At 41.0% G+C, this 15,480-nt stretch overlaps 2 protein-coding genes across 2 annotated transcripts; both read left to right on the top strand.

The window, feature by feature from the left end:
* The first annotated feature begins 11,090 nt into the window (after positions 1–11,090).
* Positions 11,091–12,395, top strand: LOC147964402 (protein FAR1-RELATED SEQUENCE 5-like). The gene is made up of 2 exons (XM_087529965.1): positions 11,091–11,715; positions 12,025–12,395. Exons 1-2 carry the CDS (start codon positions 11,091–11,093, stop codon positions 12,393–12,395), a joined length of 996 nt encoding a protein of 331 aa, XP_087386091.1.
* Positions 12,396–12,401: 6 nt separating this feature from the next.
* LOC147964401 (uncharacterized) lies at positions 12,402–13,247 on the top strand. Its single transcript, XM_087529964.1, has one exon. It carries the CDS (start codon positions 12,402–12,404, stop codon positions 13,245–13,247), a length of 846 nt encoding a protein of 281 aa, XP_087386090.1.
* Positions 13,248–15,480: the final 2,233 nt, after the last annotated feature.

Here is a 15,480-nt window from a genome sequence, read left to right as displayed (position 1 = left end):
GGTATTACTCATATAATTAGAACAACCATTATTCTCCGATTTAAATGAATAATCGTCTCGCATCAAACAAGATCTAGATATAATGTTGATGCTCAACGCTGGCACCGAATAGCAATTATTTAGGTGTAAAACTAATCCCGAAGGTAGATGTAGAGGTAGCGTGCCGACGGCGATCACATCGACTTTGGAACCATTTCCCACGCGCATCGTCACCTCGTCCTTAGCCAATCTTCGCTTAATACGTAGCCCATGTTTCGAGTTGCAAATATTAGCAACAAAACCAGTATCAAATACCCAGGCGCTACTGCGAGCATTAGTAAGGTACACATCAATAACATGTATATCAAATATACCTTTCACTTTGCCATCCTTCTTCTCCGCCAAATACTTGGGGTAGTTCCGCTTCCAGTGACCAGTCCCTTTGCAGTAGAAGCACTCAGTATCAGGCTTAGGTCCAGACTTGGGTTTCTTCACTTGAGCAGCAACTGGCTTGCTGTTCTTCTTAAAGTTCCCCTTCTACCCTTTACCCTTTTTCTTGAAACTGGTGGTCTTGTTGACCATCAACACTTCATGCTCCTTTTTGATTTCTACCTCCATAGCCTTTAGCATTGCGAAGAGCTCAGGAATCCTCTTATCCATACCTTGCATATTATAGTTCATCATGAAGCTCTTGTAGCTTTGTGATAGTGATTGAAGAACTCTGTCAATAACACTATCATCAGGAAGATTAACTCCCAGCTGAGTCAAGTGGTTGTGGTACCCAGACATTCTGAGTATATGTTCACTGACAGAACTATTCTCCTCCATTTTGCAGCTATAGAACTTATTGGAGACTTCATATCTCTCAATCCGGGCATTTGCTTGAAATATTAACTTCAACTCCTGAAACATCTCATATGCTCCATGATGTTGAAAACGTCGTTGAAGTCCCGGTTCTAAGCCGTAAAGCATGGCACACTGAACTATCGAGTAGTCATCAGCTTTGCTCTGCCAGGTGTTCACAACATCTGGTGTTGCTCCTGCGGCGGGTTTGTCACCTAGCGGTGCTTCCAAGACCTAATTATTTTGTTCAGCAATGAGGATAATCCTCAAGTTACGGACCCAGTCCGTGTAGTTGGTACCATCATATTTCAAGTTAGCTTTCTCTAGGAACGCATTAAAATTCAATGGAACAACATCACGGGCCATCTATCTACAACAACATAGACATGCAAAATACTACCAGGTACTAAGTTCATGATAAATTAAAGTTCAATTAATCAAATTACTTAAGAACTCCCACTTAGATAGACATCTCTCTAATCATCTAAGTGATCACGTGATCCATATCAACTAAACCATGTCCGATCATCACGTGAGATGGAGTAGTTTTCAATGGTGAACATCACTATGTTGATCATATCTACTATATGATTCACGCTCGACCTTTCGGTCTCAGTGTTCCGAGGGCATATCTGCATATGCTAGGCTCTTCAAGATTAACCCGAGTATTCTGTGTGTGTAAAACTGGCTTGCGCCCGTTGTATGTGAACGTAGAGCTTATCACACCCGATCATCACGTGGTGTCTCGGCACGACGAACTATAGCAACGGTGCATACTCAGGGAGAACACTTATACCCTGAAATTTAGTGAGAGATCATCTTATAATGCTACCGTCGAACTAAGCAAAATAAGATGCATAAAGGATAAACATCACATGCTATCAATATAAGTGATATGATATGGCCATCATCATCTTGTGCCTTTGATCTCCATCTCCAAAGCACCGTCATGATCACCATCGCCACCGGCTTGACACCTTGATCTCCATCAAAGCATCGTTGTCGTCTCGCCAACTATTGCTTCTACGACTATCTCTACCACTTAGTGATAAAGTAAAGCAATTACATGGCGATTGCATTTCATACAATAAAGCGACAAACATATGGCTCCTGCCAGTTGCCGATAACCGTGTTAAAAAACATGATCATCTCATACAATAAAATTTAGCATCATGTCTTGACCATATCACATCACAACATGCCCTGCAAAAACAAGTTAGACGTCCTCTACTTTGTTGTTGCAAGTTTTAGGTGGCTGCTACGGGCTGAGCAAGAACCGTTCTTACCTATGCATCAAAAAACCACAACGCGGTATAGTGATTGCTTTTTGATCTTCAGAAAGAACCCTGTTCATTGAATCCGATTCAACTAAAGTTGGAGAAACTGACACCCACCAGCCACCTGTGTGCGAAGCACGTTGGTAGAACTAGTCTCGCGTAAGCGTACGCGTAATGTCGGTCTAGGCCGCTTCATCCAACAATACCACCGAATCAAGAATCAACTAGTGACGGCAAGCAATATGTATATACCCACGCCCACAACTCCTTTGTGTTTTACTCATGCATATAACATCTACGCATAGACCTGGCTTGGATGCCACTATTGGGGAACACATCAATTTCAAAAAAATTTCTTGCGTGAAGACCTGGCTTGGATGCCACTATTGGGGAACACATCAATTTCAAAAAAATTCCTACGCTCACGCAAGATCTATCATGGTGATGCATAGCAATGAGAGGGGAAGAGTGTTGTCCACGTACCCTCGTAGACCGTAAGCGGAAGCGTTATGACAACGCGGTTGATGTAGTCGTACGTCTTCACGATCTGACCGATCCTAGTACCGAAAGTACGGCACCTCTGCGATCTGCAGACGTTCGACTCGGTGACGTCCCATGAACTCTCGATCCAGCTGAGTGTCGAGGGAGAGCTTCGTCAGCATGACAGCATGATGACGGTGATGATGAAGCTATCAGCGCAGGGCTTCGCCTAAGCACTACGGCGATATGACCGAGGTGGATTATGGTGGAGGGGGCACCGCACACGGCTAAGGGATCAATGATCAACTTGTGTGTTCTAGGGTGCCCCTGCCCCCGTATATAAAGGAGCAAGGGGGGAGGCAGGCCGGCCCTTGGGGCACACCAAGGAGGGGAGGAGTCCTCCTCCTAGTAGGAGTAGGACTCCCCCTTTCCTAGTCCAACTAGGAGGAGGAAGGGGGAAGGAAGGAGAGGAGAAGGGAGAAGGAAAGGGGGGCGCCGCCCCCCTTCCCTAGTCCAATTCGGAGTAGAGGGGGAGGGGACCACGGCCCTGCCTTGGCCGGCCCTCTCTCTCTCCACTAAGGCCCATGTGGCCCATTAGTTCCCCCCCCCCCGGGGGGGGGGGGGGGTTCGGTAACCCCCCGGCACTCCGGTTTTCTCCGAAATCACTCGGAATACTTCCGGTGTCCGAATATAGCCGTCCAATATATCAATCTTTATGTCTCGACCATTTCGAGACTCCTCGTCATGTCTGTGATCACATCCGGGACTCCGAACTATCTTCGGTACATCAAAACACATAAACTCACAATACCGATCGTCACCGAACGTTAAACGTGCGGACCCTATGGGTTTGAGAACTATGTAGACATGACCGAGACATGTCTCTGGTCAATAACCAATAGCAAAACCTAGATGTTCATATTGGCTCCCACATGTTCTATGAATATCTTTATCGGTCAAACCGCATAACGATATACGTTGTTCCCTTTGTCATCGGTATGTTACTTGCCTGAGATTCGATCGTCGGTATCTCAATACCTAGTTCAATCTTGTTACCGGAAAGTCTCTTTACTCGTTCCGTAATGCATCATCCTGTAACTAACTCATTAATCACATTGCTTTCAAGGCTTATAGTGATGTGCATCACCGAGAGGGCCCAGAGATACCTCTCCGATACTCGGAGTGACAAATCCTAATATCGATCTATGCCAACTCAATAGACACCATCGAAGACACCTGTAGAGCATCTTTATAGTCACCCAGTTACGTTGTGATGTTTGATAGCACACTAAGTGTTCCTCCGGTATTCGGGAGTTGCATGATCTCATAGTCATAGGAACATGTATAAGTTATGGAGAAAGCAATAGCAACAAACTAAATGATCATGGTGCTAAGCTAACGGATGGGTCAAGTCAATCACATCATTATCTAATGATGTGATCCCGTTAATCAAATGACAACTCATGTCTATGGTTAGGAAACATAACCATCATTGATTCAACGAGCTTGTCTAGTAGAGGCATACTGATGACATTCTGTTTGTCTATGTATTCACACATGTACTAAGTTTTCGGTTAATACAATTCTAGCATGAATAATAAACATTTATCATGATATAAGGAAATATAAATAACAACTTTATTATTGCCTATAGGGCATATTTCCTTCATGCACATCATGATAAGCCTTGCAAGCAATGTGACTAATGAGTTAGTTGCGGGATGATGCATTACAGAACGAGTAAAGAGACTTGACGGTAACGAGATTGAACTAGGTATGGAGATACGATGATCGAATCTCAGGCAAATAACATACCGATGACAAAGGGAATAACGTATGTTGTCATTACAGTTTGACCGATAAAGATCTTCGTAGAATCTCTAGGAACCAATATGAGCATCCAGGTTCCGCTGTTGGTTATTGATACGTCTCCAACGTATCTATAATTTTTGATTATTCCATGCTATTATATTATCTGTTTTGGATGTTTAATGGGCTTTAATATACCTTTTTATATTATTTTTGGGACTAACCTACTAACCAAAGGCCCAGTGCAAATTGCTGCTTTTTTGTCTATTTCAGTGTTTCGCAGAACAGGAATATCAACCGGAATCCAAACGGAATAAAACCTTCGGGAGAGTTATTTTGGGAACAAACGCGATCCAGGAGACTTGGAGTGGCTGTCAAGAAAGAAGCGAGCAGGCCATGAGGCAGGGGGCGCGCTCGGGGGGCAGGCGCGCCCCCTCCCTCGTGGGCCCCTGGCAGCTCCACCGACGTACTTCTTCCTCCTATATATACCAATATACCCTGAAAACATCCAGGAGCACCACGAAACCCTATTTCCACCGCTGCAACCTTCTGTACCCAAGATATCCCATCTTGAGGCCTTTTCCGGAGCTCCGCAGGAGGGGGAATCGATCCCGGAGGGCTTCTACATCAACACCATAGCCTCTCCGATGATGTGTGAGTAGTTTACCACAGACCTTCGGGTCCATAGTTATTAGCTAGATGGCTTCTTCTCTCTCTTTGGATCTCAATACAAAGTTTTCCTCGATCTTCTTGGAGATCTATTCAATGTAATTCTTTTTGCGGTGTGTTTGTCGAGATCTGATGAGTTGTGGGTTTATGATCAAGATTATCTATGAACAATATTTGATTCTTCTCTGAAATATTTTATGTATGATTTGTTATCTTTTCAAGTCTCTTTGAATTATCAGTTTGGTTTGGCCTACTAGATTGATCTTTCTTGCAATGGGAGAAGTGCTTAGCTTTGGGTTCAATATTGCGGTGTCCTTTCCTAGTGACAGCAGGGGCAACAAGGCACGTATTGTATTGTTTCCATCGAGGGTAAAAAGATGGGGTTTATATCATATTGCTTGAGTTTATCCCTCTACATTATGTCATCTTGCCTAATGCGTTACTCTGTTCTTATGAACTTAATACTCTAGATGCATGCTGGATAGCGGTCGATGTGTGGAGTAATAGTAGTAGATGCAGAATCGTTTCGGTCTACTTGTCGGGACATGATGCCTATATACATGATCATGCCTAGATATTCTCATAATTATGCACTTTTCTATCAATTGCTCGACAGTAATTTGTTTACCCATCGTAATACTTATGCTATCTTGAGAGAAGCCACTAGTGAAACCTATGGCCCCCGGGTTTATTTTCCAGCATATAAGTTTCCAATCTATTTTACTTTGCAATCTTTACTTTCAATCTATATCATAAAAATACCAAAAATATTTGTCTTATTATCTCTATCAGATCTCACTTTTGCAAGTGGCCATGAAGGGATTGACAACCCCTTTATCGCGTTGGTTGCAAGGTTCTTATTTGCTTGTGTAGGTGCGAGGTGATTTGCGTGTAGTCTCCTACTGGATTGATACCTTGGTTCTCAAAACCCGAGGGAAATACTTACGCTACTTTACTGCATCACCCTTTCCTCTTCAAGGGAAAACCAACGCAGTGCTCAAGAGGTAGCAAGAAGGATTTCTGGCGCCGTTGCCAGGGAGGTTGCATCAAGTCAAGACATACCAAGTACCCATCACAAACTCTTATCCCTCGCATTACATTATTTGCCATTTGCCTCTCGTTTTCCTCTCCCCCACTTCACCTTTGCCTTTTCTTCGCCTTCTTCCCGTATGTATATTTGTTTGTGTTTCCATGTGCCTTCTATTTGCTTGCATCTTTGCTTGCTAAAAATCTATTGATATGGATCCACTTAAAGTGTTCTATTTGGATCATCTTTGATCCTTATGTGCTCGTGCTGAAACCCCAACGAGCCTAGTTGATGGGAAATCTTTAGATGAGCATGCTCATTTTGTGCGTCACCTCTTGTCTGAAAAATGGAGACTCTTATGGGATCAAATAAACATATTGCTGTGTTATGCTTGGAATCTTTGTGAAATTTGTGATTTTACTTGTTGCTCTAAGAACCCTAAAAAACACCTCCCCTACCTATGTGAGTTTAATGATAATGGAATCTTATCTTCTTATGCAAAGGGTGCTTATAGTTACTACAACATCAAACAAATTGAAGAATTTGTTGCTTTTAAGGGTGCTTATGAAGTTACTTCTTTGATTGAAAAGTATGATGTTGCTCTCTATGAATCTGAAATTTTTGTCATACTTAAATATTGCTATGAAAACTATGCTCATAATGTCTATGTCAAAGTATTTATTGGAAGAATGACCGTTGAAAATAATGATATGCATGAATCTACAGATAATTATGATTCCAATGATTTGATTGAAATATCCCTTGATGAACATGATGCTTGCTATTCTTGTGGCCATGATGCCAATATTTATGAACATGAATTTGCTGTAGTTCCTTATGTTAAACATGGGATCGTTGCTATTGCATCCATACTTGATAGTTCCTTCGATGAAAAGCATGATTGCAATGGTGTTATTATAAATTCTCTTAATGTCAATTGTGTTAATGATATGCAAAACCTAAAGCTTGGGGATGCTAGTTTTGCTATGACTACTATTTGTTGCAATGATCATGATTGGGGTGATTCTTCTTATGGTCTTGAAAATTTATTTAAGCCCCATGATGAATATGAGATTGATAATAATGTTTGCAATAATATTGAAAGTGGGTTTGGAAGAGTGCCAACTTTAGATCCCACATATTTGGAGAATGTTCAATATTATGAAGTTTTTGATAAAAGTGGGTTTGGAGAGGTCATGACTTTAGTTAATGTTAATCCCACTATTTTCGAAGAGTGTCAACTTCGCATGCATGTGGATCGTGTTGAGAATATGTTGTGTGATAGCTATTTTGTTGAATTTGCTTATGATCCTACATGTAATTATTATGAGAGAGGAAAATATGGTTGTAGAAATTTTCATGTTACTAAATTACCTCTCGTCATGTTGAGATTGCTATTGTTTCTTTCTTCCTCCATGCATATGCTAGTTTTTGCTTGCCTTGTAAATTTGCTTGTTTATAAAATGCCTATGCATAGGTAGTATGTTAGACTTAGATGCGTTTGTCACGTGTTTTATGATGCTCTCTTTGCGCTTCAATTCTTGTCTTTCATGTGAGCATCGTTGAAATTATCAATGCCCAACTAGGGGCGTTAAACGATATCGCTTGTTGGGAGGCAACCCAATTTTATTTTTGTTTCTTGATTTTTGGTTTTGTTTAGCAATAAATAATTCATCTAGCTTATGTTTATATGTGTTTTTATGCTTTTAATGAGTGTTTGTGCCATGTAGAACCTTTGGGAAGACTTGGGGGAAGTTTTTGCGATCTTGCTGTAAAAAAACAGAAAATTTAGCGCTCACGATATTTGCTGCCATATTTTTACTGGAGGGTGAGATTAGGTTGATTCTTTTTGAAGATGATTAATAGACAAATTACTAACTTCCACCAATTTATTTCGAAATTTTTGGGGTTGCAGAAGTATTTGAAACCTACAGATTACTACAGACTGTTCTGTTTTTGACAGATTCTGTTTTTCGTGTATTGTTTGCTTATTTTGATGAATCTATGGCTAGTATCGGGGGGTATGAACCATACAGAAGTTGGAATACAGTAGGTTTAACACCAATATAAATAAATAATGAGTTCACTACAGTACCTTAAGTGGTGGTTTGTTTTCTTGTACTAATGGAGCTCATGAGATTTTCTGTTGAGTTTTGTGTTGTGAAGTTTTCAAGTTTTGGGTAAAGATTTGATGGCTTATGGAATAAGGAGTGGCAAGAGCCTAAGATTGGGGATGCCCAAGGCACCCCAAGCTAAAATTCAAGGACAACCAAAATCCTAAGCTTGGGGATGCCCCGAAAGGCATCCCCTCTTTCGTCTTCGTCCATCGGTAACTTTACTTGATGCTATATTTTTATTCACCACATGATATACGTTTTGCTTGGAGCGTCTTGTATGATTTGAGTCTTTGCTTTTTAGTTTACCACACATCCTCGCTGTACACACCTTTTGGAGAGACACACATGAATCATAATTTATTAGAATACTCTATGTGCTTCACTTATATCTTTTGAGCTAGACAATTTTGCTTTAGTGCTTCACTTATATCTTTTTAGAGCACAGTGGTGATTTTATTTTATAGAAATTATTGATCTCTCATGCTTCACTTATATCATTTTGAGAGTCCTCTAGAACAGCATGGTAATTTTCTTTGGCTATAAAATTAGTCCTAATATGATAGGCATCCAAGATGGGTATAATAAAAAGGACAGTGATATTTGGCAACAGTGTGCCCGATAGGAAATTTACCTTACCTGTCGATCACCCGCCAGCTAACCAGGCCAATCACCCCACCAGCTAACCAGGCCGATCACCCCGCTAGAACACCAGGCCGATCGCTGTACAAGGCCCAACAAAAAATGCCATCCCCCCATGACGCACTTTCCAGATTGTAACTTTCCCCCACCCCTCTTACCTCCCACGCAAGTATATACCCTCTCTCACCCTCCCCACCACCCACACGCCCCTCCCCACCACCCACCCGCCCCTCCCCCCTACATAGCTGCTCAAAATCAACACCAAAGACCTACCCCTCCTCCAGTTCTGGATCAAACAAGAGCATATCATCAGGGAAGCGGTGGAAATTACCAGGGATACGGTGAAGAAATCGCCAGGCAACATCACCTCACCCTGGTAAGAATCAAAGAATCATCCAAAATCTCCCAAAAATTCTGCTTAACACAAAGACTTACCCCCACCCCACCCCCTCCCAATCTGTGCAAAAATTACCATCCTTTCACCTCTAGAAAACAGAATAAGCAGACTTCTCTCATAATTTTGCATATTGCAGTGACTTACCAATCAACTAAGTGCAAAATTACCAGCCCCCCGTAGTTTTTGTTACCAACTTTATGCAACAAAACAGAGTACCCCAACAAAATACCCCATTCCCTTGCTACACTAAACATAGATTTTGTGTCTATCATGGAAAAATAAAGACAAAATATAGGAAAGAGGAACCTTTATTGACCACAAAAATCATTCTCTCATAAAATGGAAGATGCATTGCAAAAAAGATTCATTTTTAGTCTACAAGTTATCAATCTGTACATAGTAAAAGTTATCATCCACTTTAGCTAAGTACTAACATTGGATAAAGAAAAGTGCTGCCTTTTAATGGAGATGCTCATGTTGTACTGTAAATTGTCCTGTTTAGTGTTCTTCCCAATCACCCCTGTGATTCTTGCCTTCAAACACCTGTGTAAAGAGTAAACAAAACAATGAGTTTCAAAAAAAGAGTGAACACGTGTAAATGTATACTAACATGAAAACGTAAAAACAAAATCAAGGAGGAGTAGATAAATGGATGCTAGCAGAGGAGATAATGCAGAGGATGGAGGAGGAGGTAGAATGCATGAAGAAGGCGATGCAGCACGCACACCAAGCAGCAATTCAGCATACCCAAACATCACGGTGACAGGTAAAATTACCAACATTATTGTTTACATATCATCATGGAATGAAAAACCCAGCCTTATACTTTACTGTTGAAGTGGGTTTGAAAATTACCAGCATTGGTGCACACATATTACCAGGTCCAAAAAATGCAAATTACCAAGGTTTTTTAGGCAGAAAGAATATTTTACTATTGAAGTGGGTTTGAAACTTACCACCATTGGTGCACACATATTACAATGTCCAGAGGATGCAAATTACCAGGGTTTTTTAGGCAGAAAGAATGCTTTACTGTTGAAGTGGGTTTGTAAATTACCAGCATTGGTGCACTCATAATACCAGGTTCAGAGTATGCAAATTACGAGGGTTGTTTAGGCAGAAAAGGAAGATACATTCACTGAATCTTCAGAAAACTACCATGATGGAAAACTATTATTTATCATGTAATATTCCACTAATCTATCAGGCCAAATTGCAGGTGCTCGGGCAATCAGCGCAAACAACAGCTTGCCCAGTGGTGGAACAAGTGCACATAGTGCTGGAACAAATGCAAGCACAAGAGCTGGGAGCCTTGGAGAGCAGACAATAAGCGAACCAGCAACTCCAGAATCTGCTGGGATCGATGCTGATATGGAATGCAGCAACATGGAGGCATATTCCACACCTAAGCCACCTTTACAAGGGACAAAATTTGACACCCTAGAGAGCGCACGTGACCACTACAGCACCTACGCGCGCAGGACTGGCTTTGCAATTAGGCAGCAATTCAAGAAAGAGAGGGTTGATGGAACTATAAGCAGGGTGCTACTAGTTTGTACAAAATATGGCAAACAATGCAAGGACAAGGATGAGCTGCAAGATGTGGAAAACCCAGCCAGCATTGTCAAGAAGAGGAAAAAAAAGGAAGTTGTTAGGACTGAATGTGAAGCGCACATGTACCTATCCCACGATGATGCATGGTGGATTGTTGACCGTTTCGAGGACACCCACAATCACCCCTGATCAAAAATCCGTCCCTAACAAAATTCTTATCATCACATCGGTACATTCCGAAGGAGGAGCATGACTTCTTGAGGGTTCTGCACGGATGCAACATTGAGACTGCGAGGCAGATGAAGCTGATGTCATGGTTCTACGGGAGCGCTAAAGACGTACCCAACACGACACAAGACATTGCTAATCAACGAGCTAAGTTCCGCTTAGAGCACCGCCACAAGGACGTTGGGAGCACAATTGCATACTTCCAAGAGATGAGGGCCAAAGATTCATATTTCTACTGGAGAATCAAACTTGATGATGAGTACAGGGTTGAGAACTTGTTCTGGATAGATGGCGCATCACGCAGGGCATATGCAAAGTATAATGATTGTTTGTCGTTTGACACGACATACATGACAAACATGTACAAGATACCGTGTGCACCATTCATTGGAATTAATAACCATGGTCAATCCATCCAGTTTGGGTGTGGCTTCGTTCAAAACGAACTAAAGAAAAACTTTGTGTGGCTGTTTAACACATTCCTCCATGCAATGGGTGGTGTTGCCCCTAAAAACATCATCACAGACCAGGACTTTGCAATGAGGAGTGCGATCGACGAGGTCTTCTTGAACATAATACATAGAAATTGCCACTGGCATATAATGAAGAAGGCGCAGGAGAAACTTGGAAAACTTATGGCTGATGATAAACCACTAAACAAAGCGTTCAAAGACTGTGTCGACAACAGCTTGACTGGTACGTACCTAAACTGTTGACCCATTTTAATTACCATGCAACAAACTTGAGAAAGCCATATGAATATATGTGATGCACAAGTTACCATGTGCGGGTCTACACAAGTTACCATGATCTTGTTGGCTATATTACCAGGGGGCAATTGCATATGTTGATACCAACTTGTGGTTTAGAAAAGTTACCAGATCTGGAAAAACTGTTCAATAAAGTTACCATCTAACAACTAAGAAAAGTTACGAACATACTTGTACTTTAATTACCAATGATTGTGTATGATGTTGTGATTGTCTCATGTTTTGTGTATCACAGAGGAAGAGTTTGAAAACAAATGGTGGGCAATGATGGATGAATATGGCCAGATCGACAATGAACATTTTCAATGGCTGTGGGAAAATAGGAAATGTTGGGCCCCAGTGTACTACATGAAGCATTTCTTTCCATTCTTGCAGACAACTGCAAGGAGAGAGGGATTCAATGCTGTGCTCAAGAAGTACGTGAACCCCAAAAACTCATTGATTGAGTTCGCAACTCAATACACTGCAATCCAGGAGAAAGTAATGGTGGCTGTGGCGAAAGAGCAAGTGGACACAATTTACAAAGAGGCAGACATGTATTCGTTGAAATCAATCGAGTTACAGATGCGAGGGATATACACACAAAATCTTTTCTCCACGTTCTAGGTAGAGATGAAGCTAAAGACCGCTTATGGATGCGACACTTTGCAAGATGGAACCTTCAAGATGTGGTCGCTCCGAGGCATACTACCAAAGTATGGGGATAGGGACTACCATGTGCAGGCGAACAAGGATGAAGGGGTATACTCATGCACTTGCGGCAAGTTTGATTGCGATGGGCTATTGTGCGCACACATACTACGAGTAATGGAACAGATTGGAGTCTACGAGATACCGAGGAGGTATATCCTGGATAGGTGGACATGGGATCCAGAAGAGGATCTTGTTCAGCCTGATTACCAACAGCCAACAGTTAAGAAGGGTATGATAGAAGAAGGAAAAAATATCATGAGATATACATCTATTCTGAATGATTTCAAGGAACAAGCAAAAGACGCTTGCACTACTGATGAAGGGATGCCATTGGCAAGGAAACATGTTAATGCTTTCAGAGACGACATGGATGCACTAAAAAAGAGGCAGCTAAAGAAAGCAAGAAAGGAAAAATATGAGGGAAAAGAAGCACAAATGTTTTCTTCACCACCAGGGACTAGTGCCACTGAAGGTGTCCCAGTAGCGCATCAAGGAAGCATTCCTGTCACGCATGTGTCTGGCAATATTTTCCAGTTCCAGGGCTCACATGCCGAGGGATCCCAATCATCAAACACAAGAGTGATACTAGACCCACCAAAGTCTACTACGAAAGGGCATCCGAGAGAGAAAAGATTCCAGCACCCATTTGACATTGCAAAGCCAAAAAAGAGAGGAAGTGTAGAGTCTACGGGTCGACAGATCATGGTAAACGCAAATGTACCTCACCCATCCCGCACTGAGAAATGCAAGTTAGATGGGCATTGAAAAATGCAAGTTAGAGATTTTACTTATCAATTTTACCCATTTATTGTGTAAAACGGCGTCGAGACACCATGTAATGAAAAGTTATCAGCACTGAAACATGTAAGTTATCGTCCAGAATGTAATGGGGATTTTCATAAAATGAGAATGAGATTAGTTATCGTTCTTTGTTTGTGAGCAAAATGTTATGACGCAATGAAAAATAAAGTTATCAGCACCTGTTATAGTATGTTATCAGCATTGACTATCATAATTATCAGCATAAATGTATAAAAAAGATAGTAATCAGCCCACAAAAAAATGTATGAAACTATCATCGTTCTTAATCATAAAACTTATATTGGTGCAAATTTCTCACATCAATTACTCCTTATTGAACAAGTGATAGCGCCATTGCGTGCATTTGTTAAGAGGATGGTCCAGCCACATGCTTGTCAATATCTTCCTCAGCGCCGGGATCTGCTCCTTAGTTATTGTCGGGATATTTTTACCATCCCAGAACTCCAAGATCTTGAAGGCGAAGAAACCGCAATCAGTGCTGTAAGGAAAAAAAATTAAAAAATGTGTTAAAAAGAAAAATAAGATAAGCAAAAAGGTGAATGAACTTTTAAATGCTACACTACTAAGTTACCGGGTATTTAGATGGAAAAAATGATGGAGTACTAGCCAAAAAAACTAACCCATTGTCCTGTTTGAACACATCGATGTACACCAGATCATAGTCTTGGATCTGCTTACTCGAGTCCTTGTACGCAATCAACCAGGCTTTTTTAATGCCATTCATAAGCTTTGTCCCATGTGTGAGGAGCGAAGGGCTATCTTGTTGACGAAGAGAATCAAGAACTTCAAATCGTTTTGCCTTGAGATTAAGGCACAAGACATACCGATGCCCGTCCTTTTGTAGACGTCCCAACTTTTGCAGTGTTGGAAACATTAGCTGTTAAAAAAATGTGAACACATGAACACAATAAGTTATGAAGTTATCAATGCATTTACAGTTAAAAAGGCAAAGTTATCAGGACACTGACAACATATGTTACCAGTAGGCATACATGAAAGTTACCACAGAAAGGAAAAATGTGAACACATGAACACAAGAAGTTATCAATGCATTTACAGTTAAAAAGGCAAAGTTATCAGGACACTGACAACATATGTTACTAGTAGGCATACATGAAAGTTACCACAGAAAAGTAACATAACTAGGTACCAGCTAAAATTCTTTAATGGTATGATGTCTGACAAAACCAAAATAAGAGCCTGATAAAATTGCCTGTTAGATCAACTAAGAAACAACTTGTACGATTTAAAAGAAGAAAAGTATGTAGTTTACGTAAAAAATTGTACCTGATTTTGGTGACTAAGTATGTAGTTTGCATCACGACGGAAATGTTTGATTAGGAACTTGCTCGTCATATCATGTATGTGAAGATATACTGACACAACCATGGAAAGATGATCTTCCCTGGGGGTACATAATCAGAAAGAGTTCGGATGTGGAGCTCGGCAATATTATTCGAAACTTGACCACCTTCTATCACACTATTAGCAAGCTCCTCCAATGTGACCCACCGCCCATCGATGTCAATAACCCTAATACTGAAAAGCAAACAAAGGAAAAAAATAGTATATAAGCAAATGTTTTGCCGGTGAGGGGTTAAAATACTAGAGAAAAGGAAAACAGTAAATGTCATTACTGTTTTATCTTGGAGTCAACTGAATCAGTGGTGTGCTTGATAACTTCTGCGTAAATAACCTCTTCGAGTGCAGATGCTATGAGGCCACAATATGGAGGCAGAAGGAACTGCGATGGGCGGCTTACCCTAACTTTCCGAATGTACGATTTAGGAGTCACATTGGCTGAATGATTACCATAGGGAGGTTGAATAACTGGTGTAGCAAATTCAGGGCTGGTGGGGTGGTCTAGAAGAAAAGTGAAGGGAGTTATCAGAGTTAGGAATGATGGAAAGAAATATTATGGGGAAACAAAAAGAAAAGAAGTTATCAGAGTTTAGAACAGTAAATTATCAACATGAAGATAATGATGTTATCAAGGTTGGCAATAGGAAAAAGTTTGTTAAATAAAATCTTCCTATCAGTACCTTTTACAAAACCGTAATTTGCTTTTGCTCTAACAGTGGCACGTTCGACTTCTTCAACCCACATAATTACATCGTCGTCTTCAACATCCGCATCATAAACTCGAAATCGACGCTCTTCAAAAAGTTGCGATCAG

Source organism: Triticum urartu, chromosome 6A (assembly GCF_056163025.1).
Source record: "Triticum urartu cultivar PI428250 chromosome 6A, HENAU_Tu73, whole genome shotgun sequence".
Taxonomy (NCBI): Eukaryota; Viridiplantae; Streptophyta; class Magnoliopsida; order Poales; family Poaceae; genus Triticum; species Triticum urartu.
The sequence above is the reverse complement of the archived record's forward strand: the minus strand, read 5'-3'. Positions and strand labels throughout refer to the sequence as shown.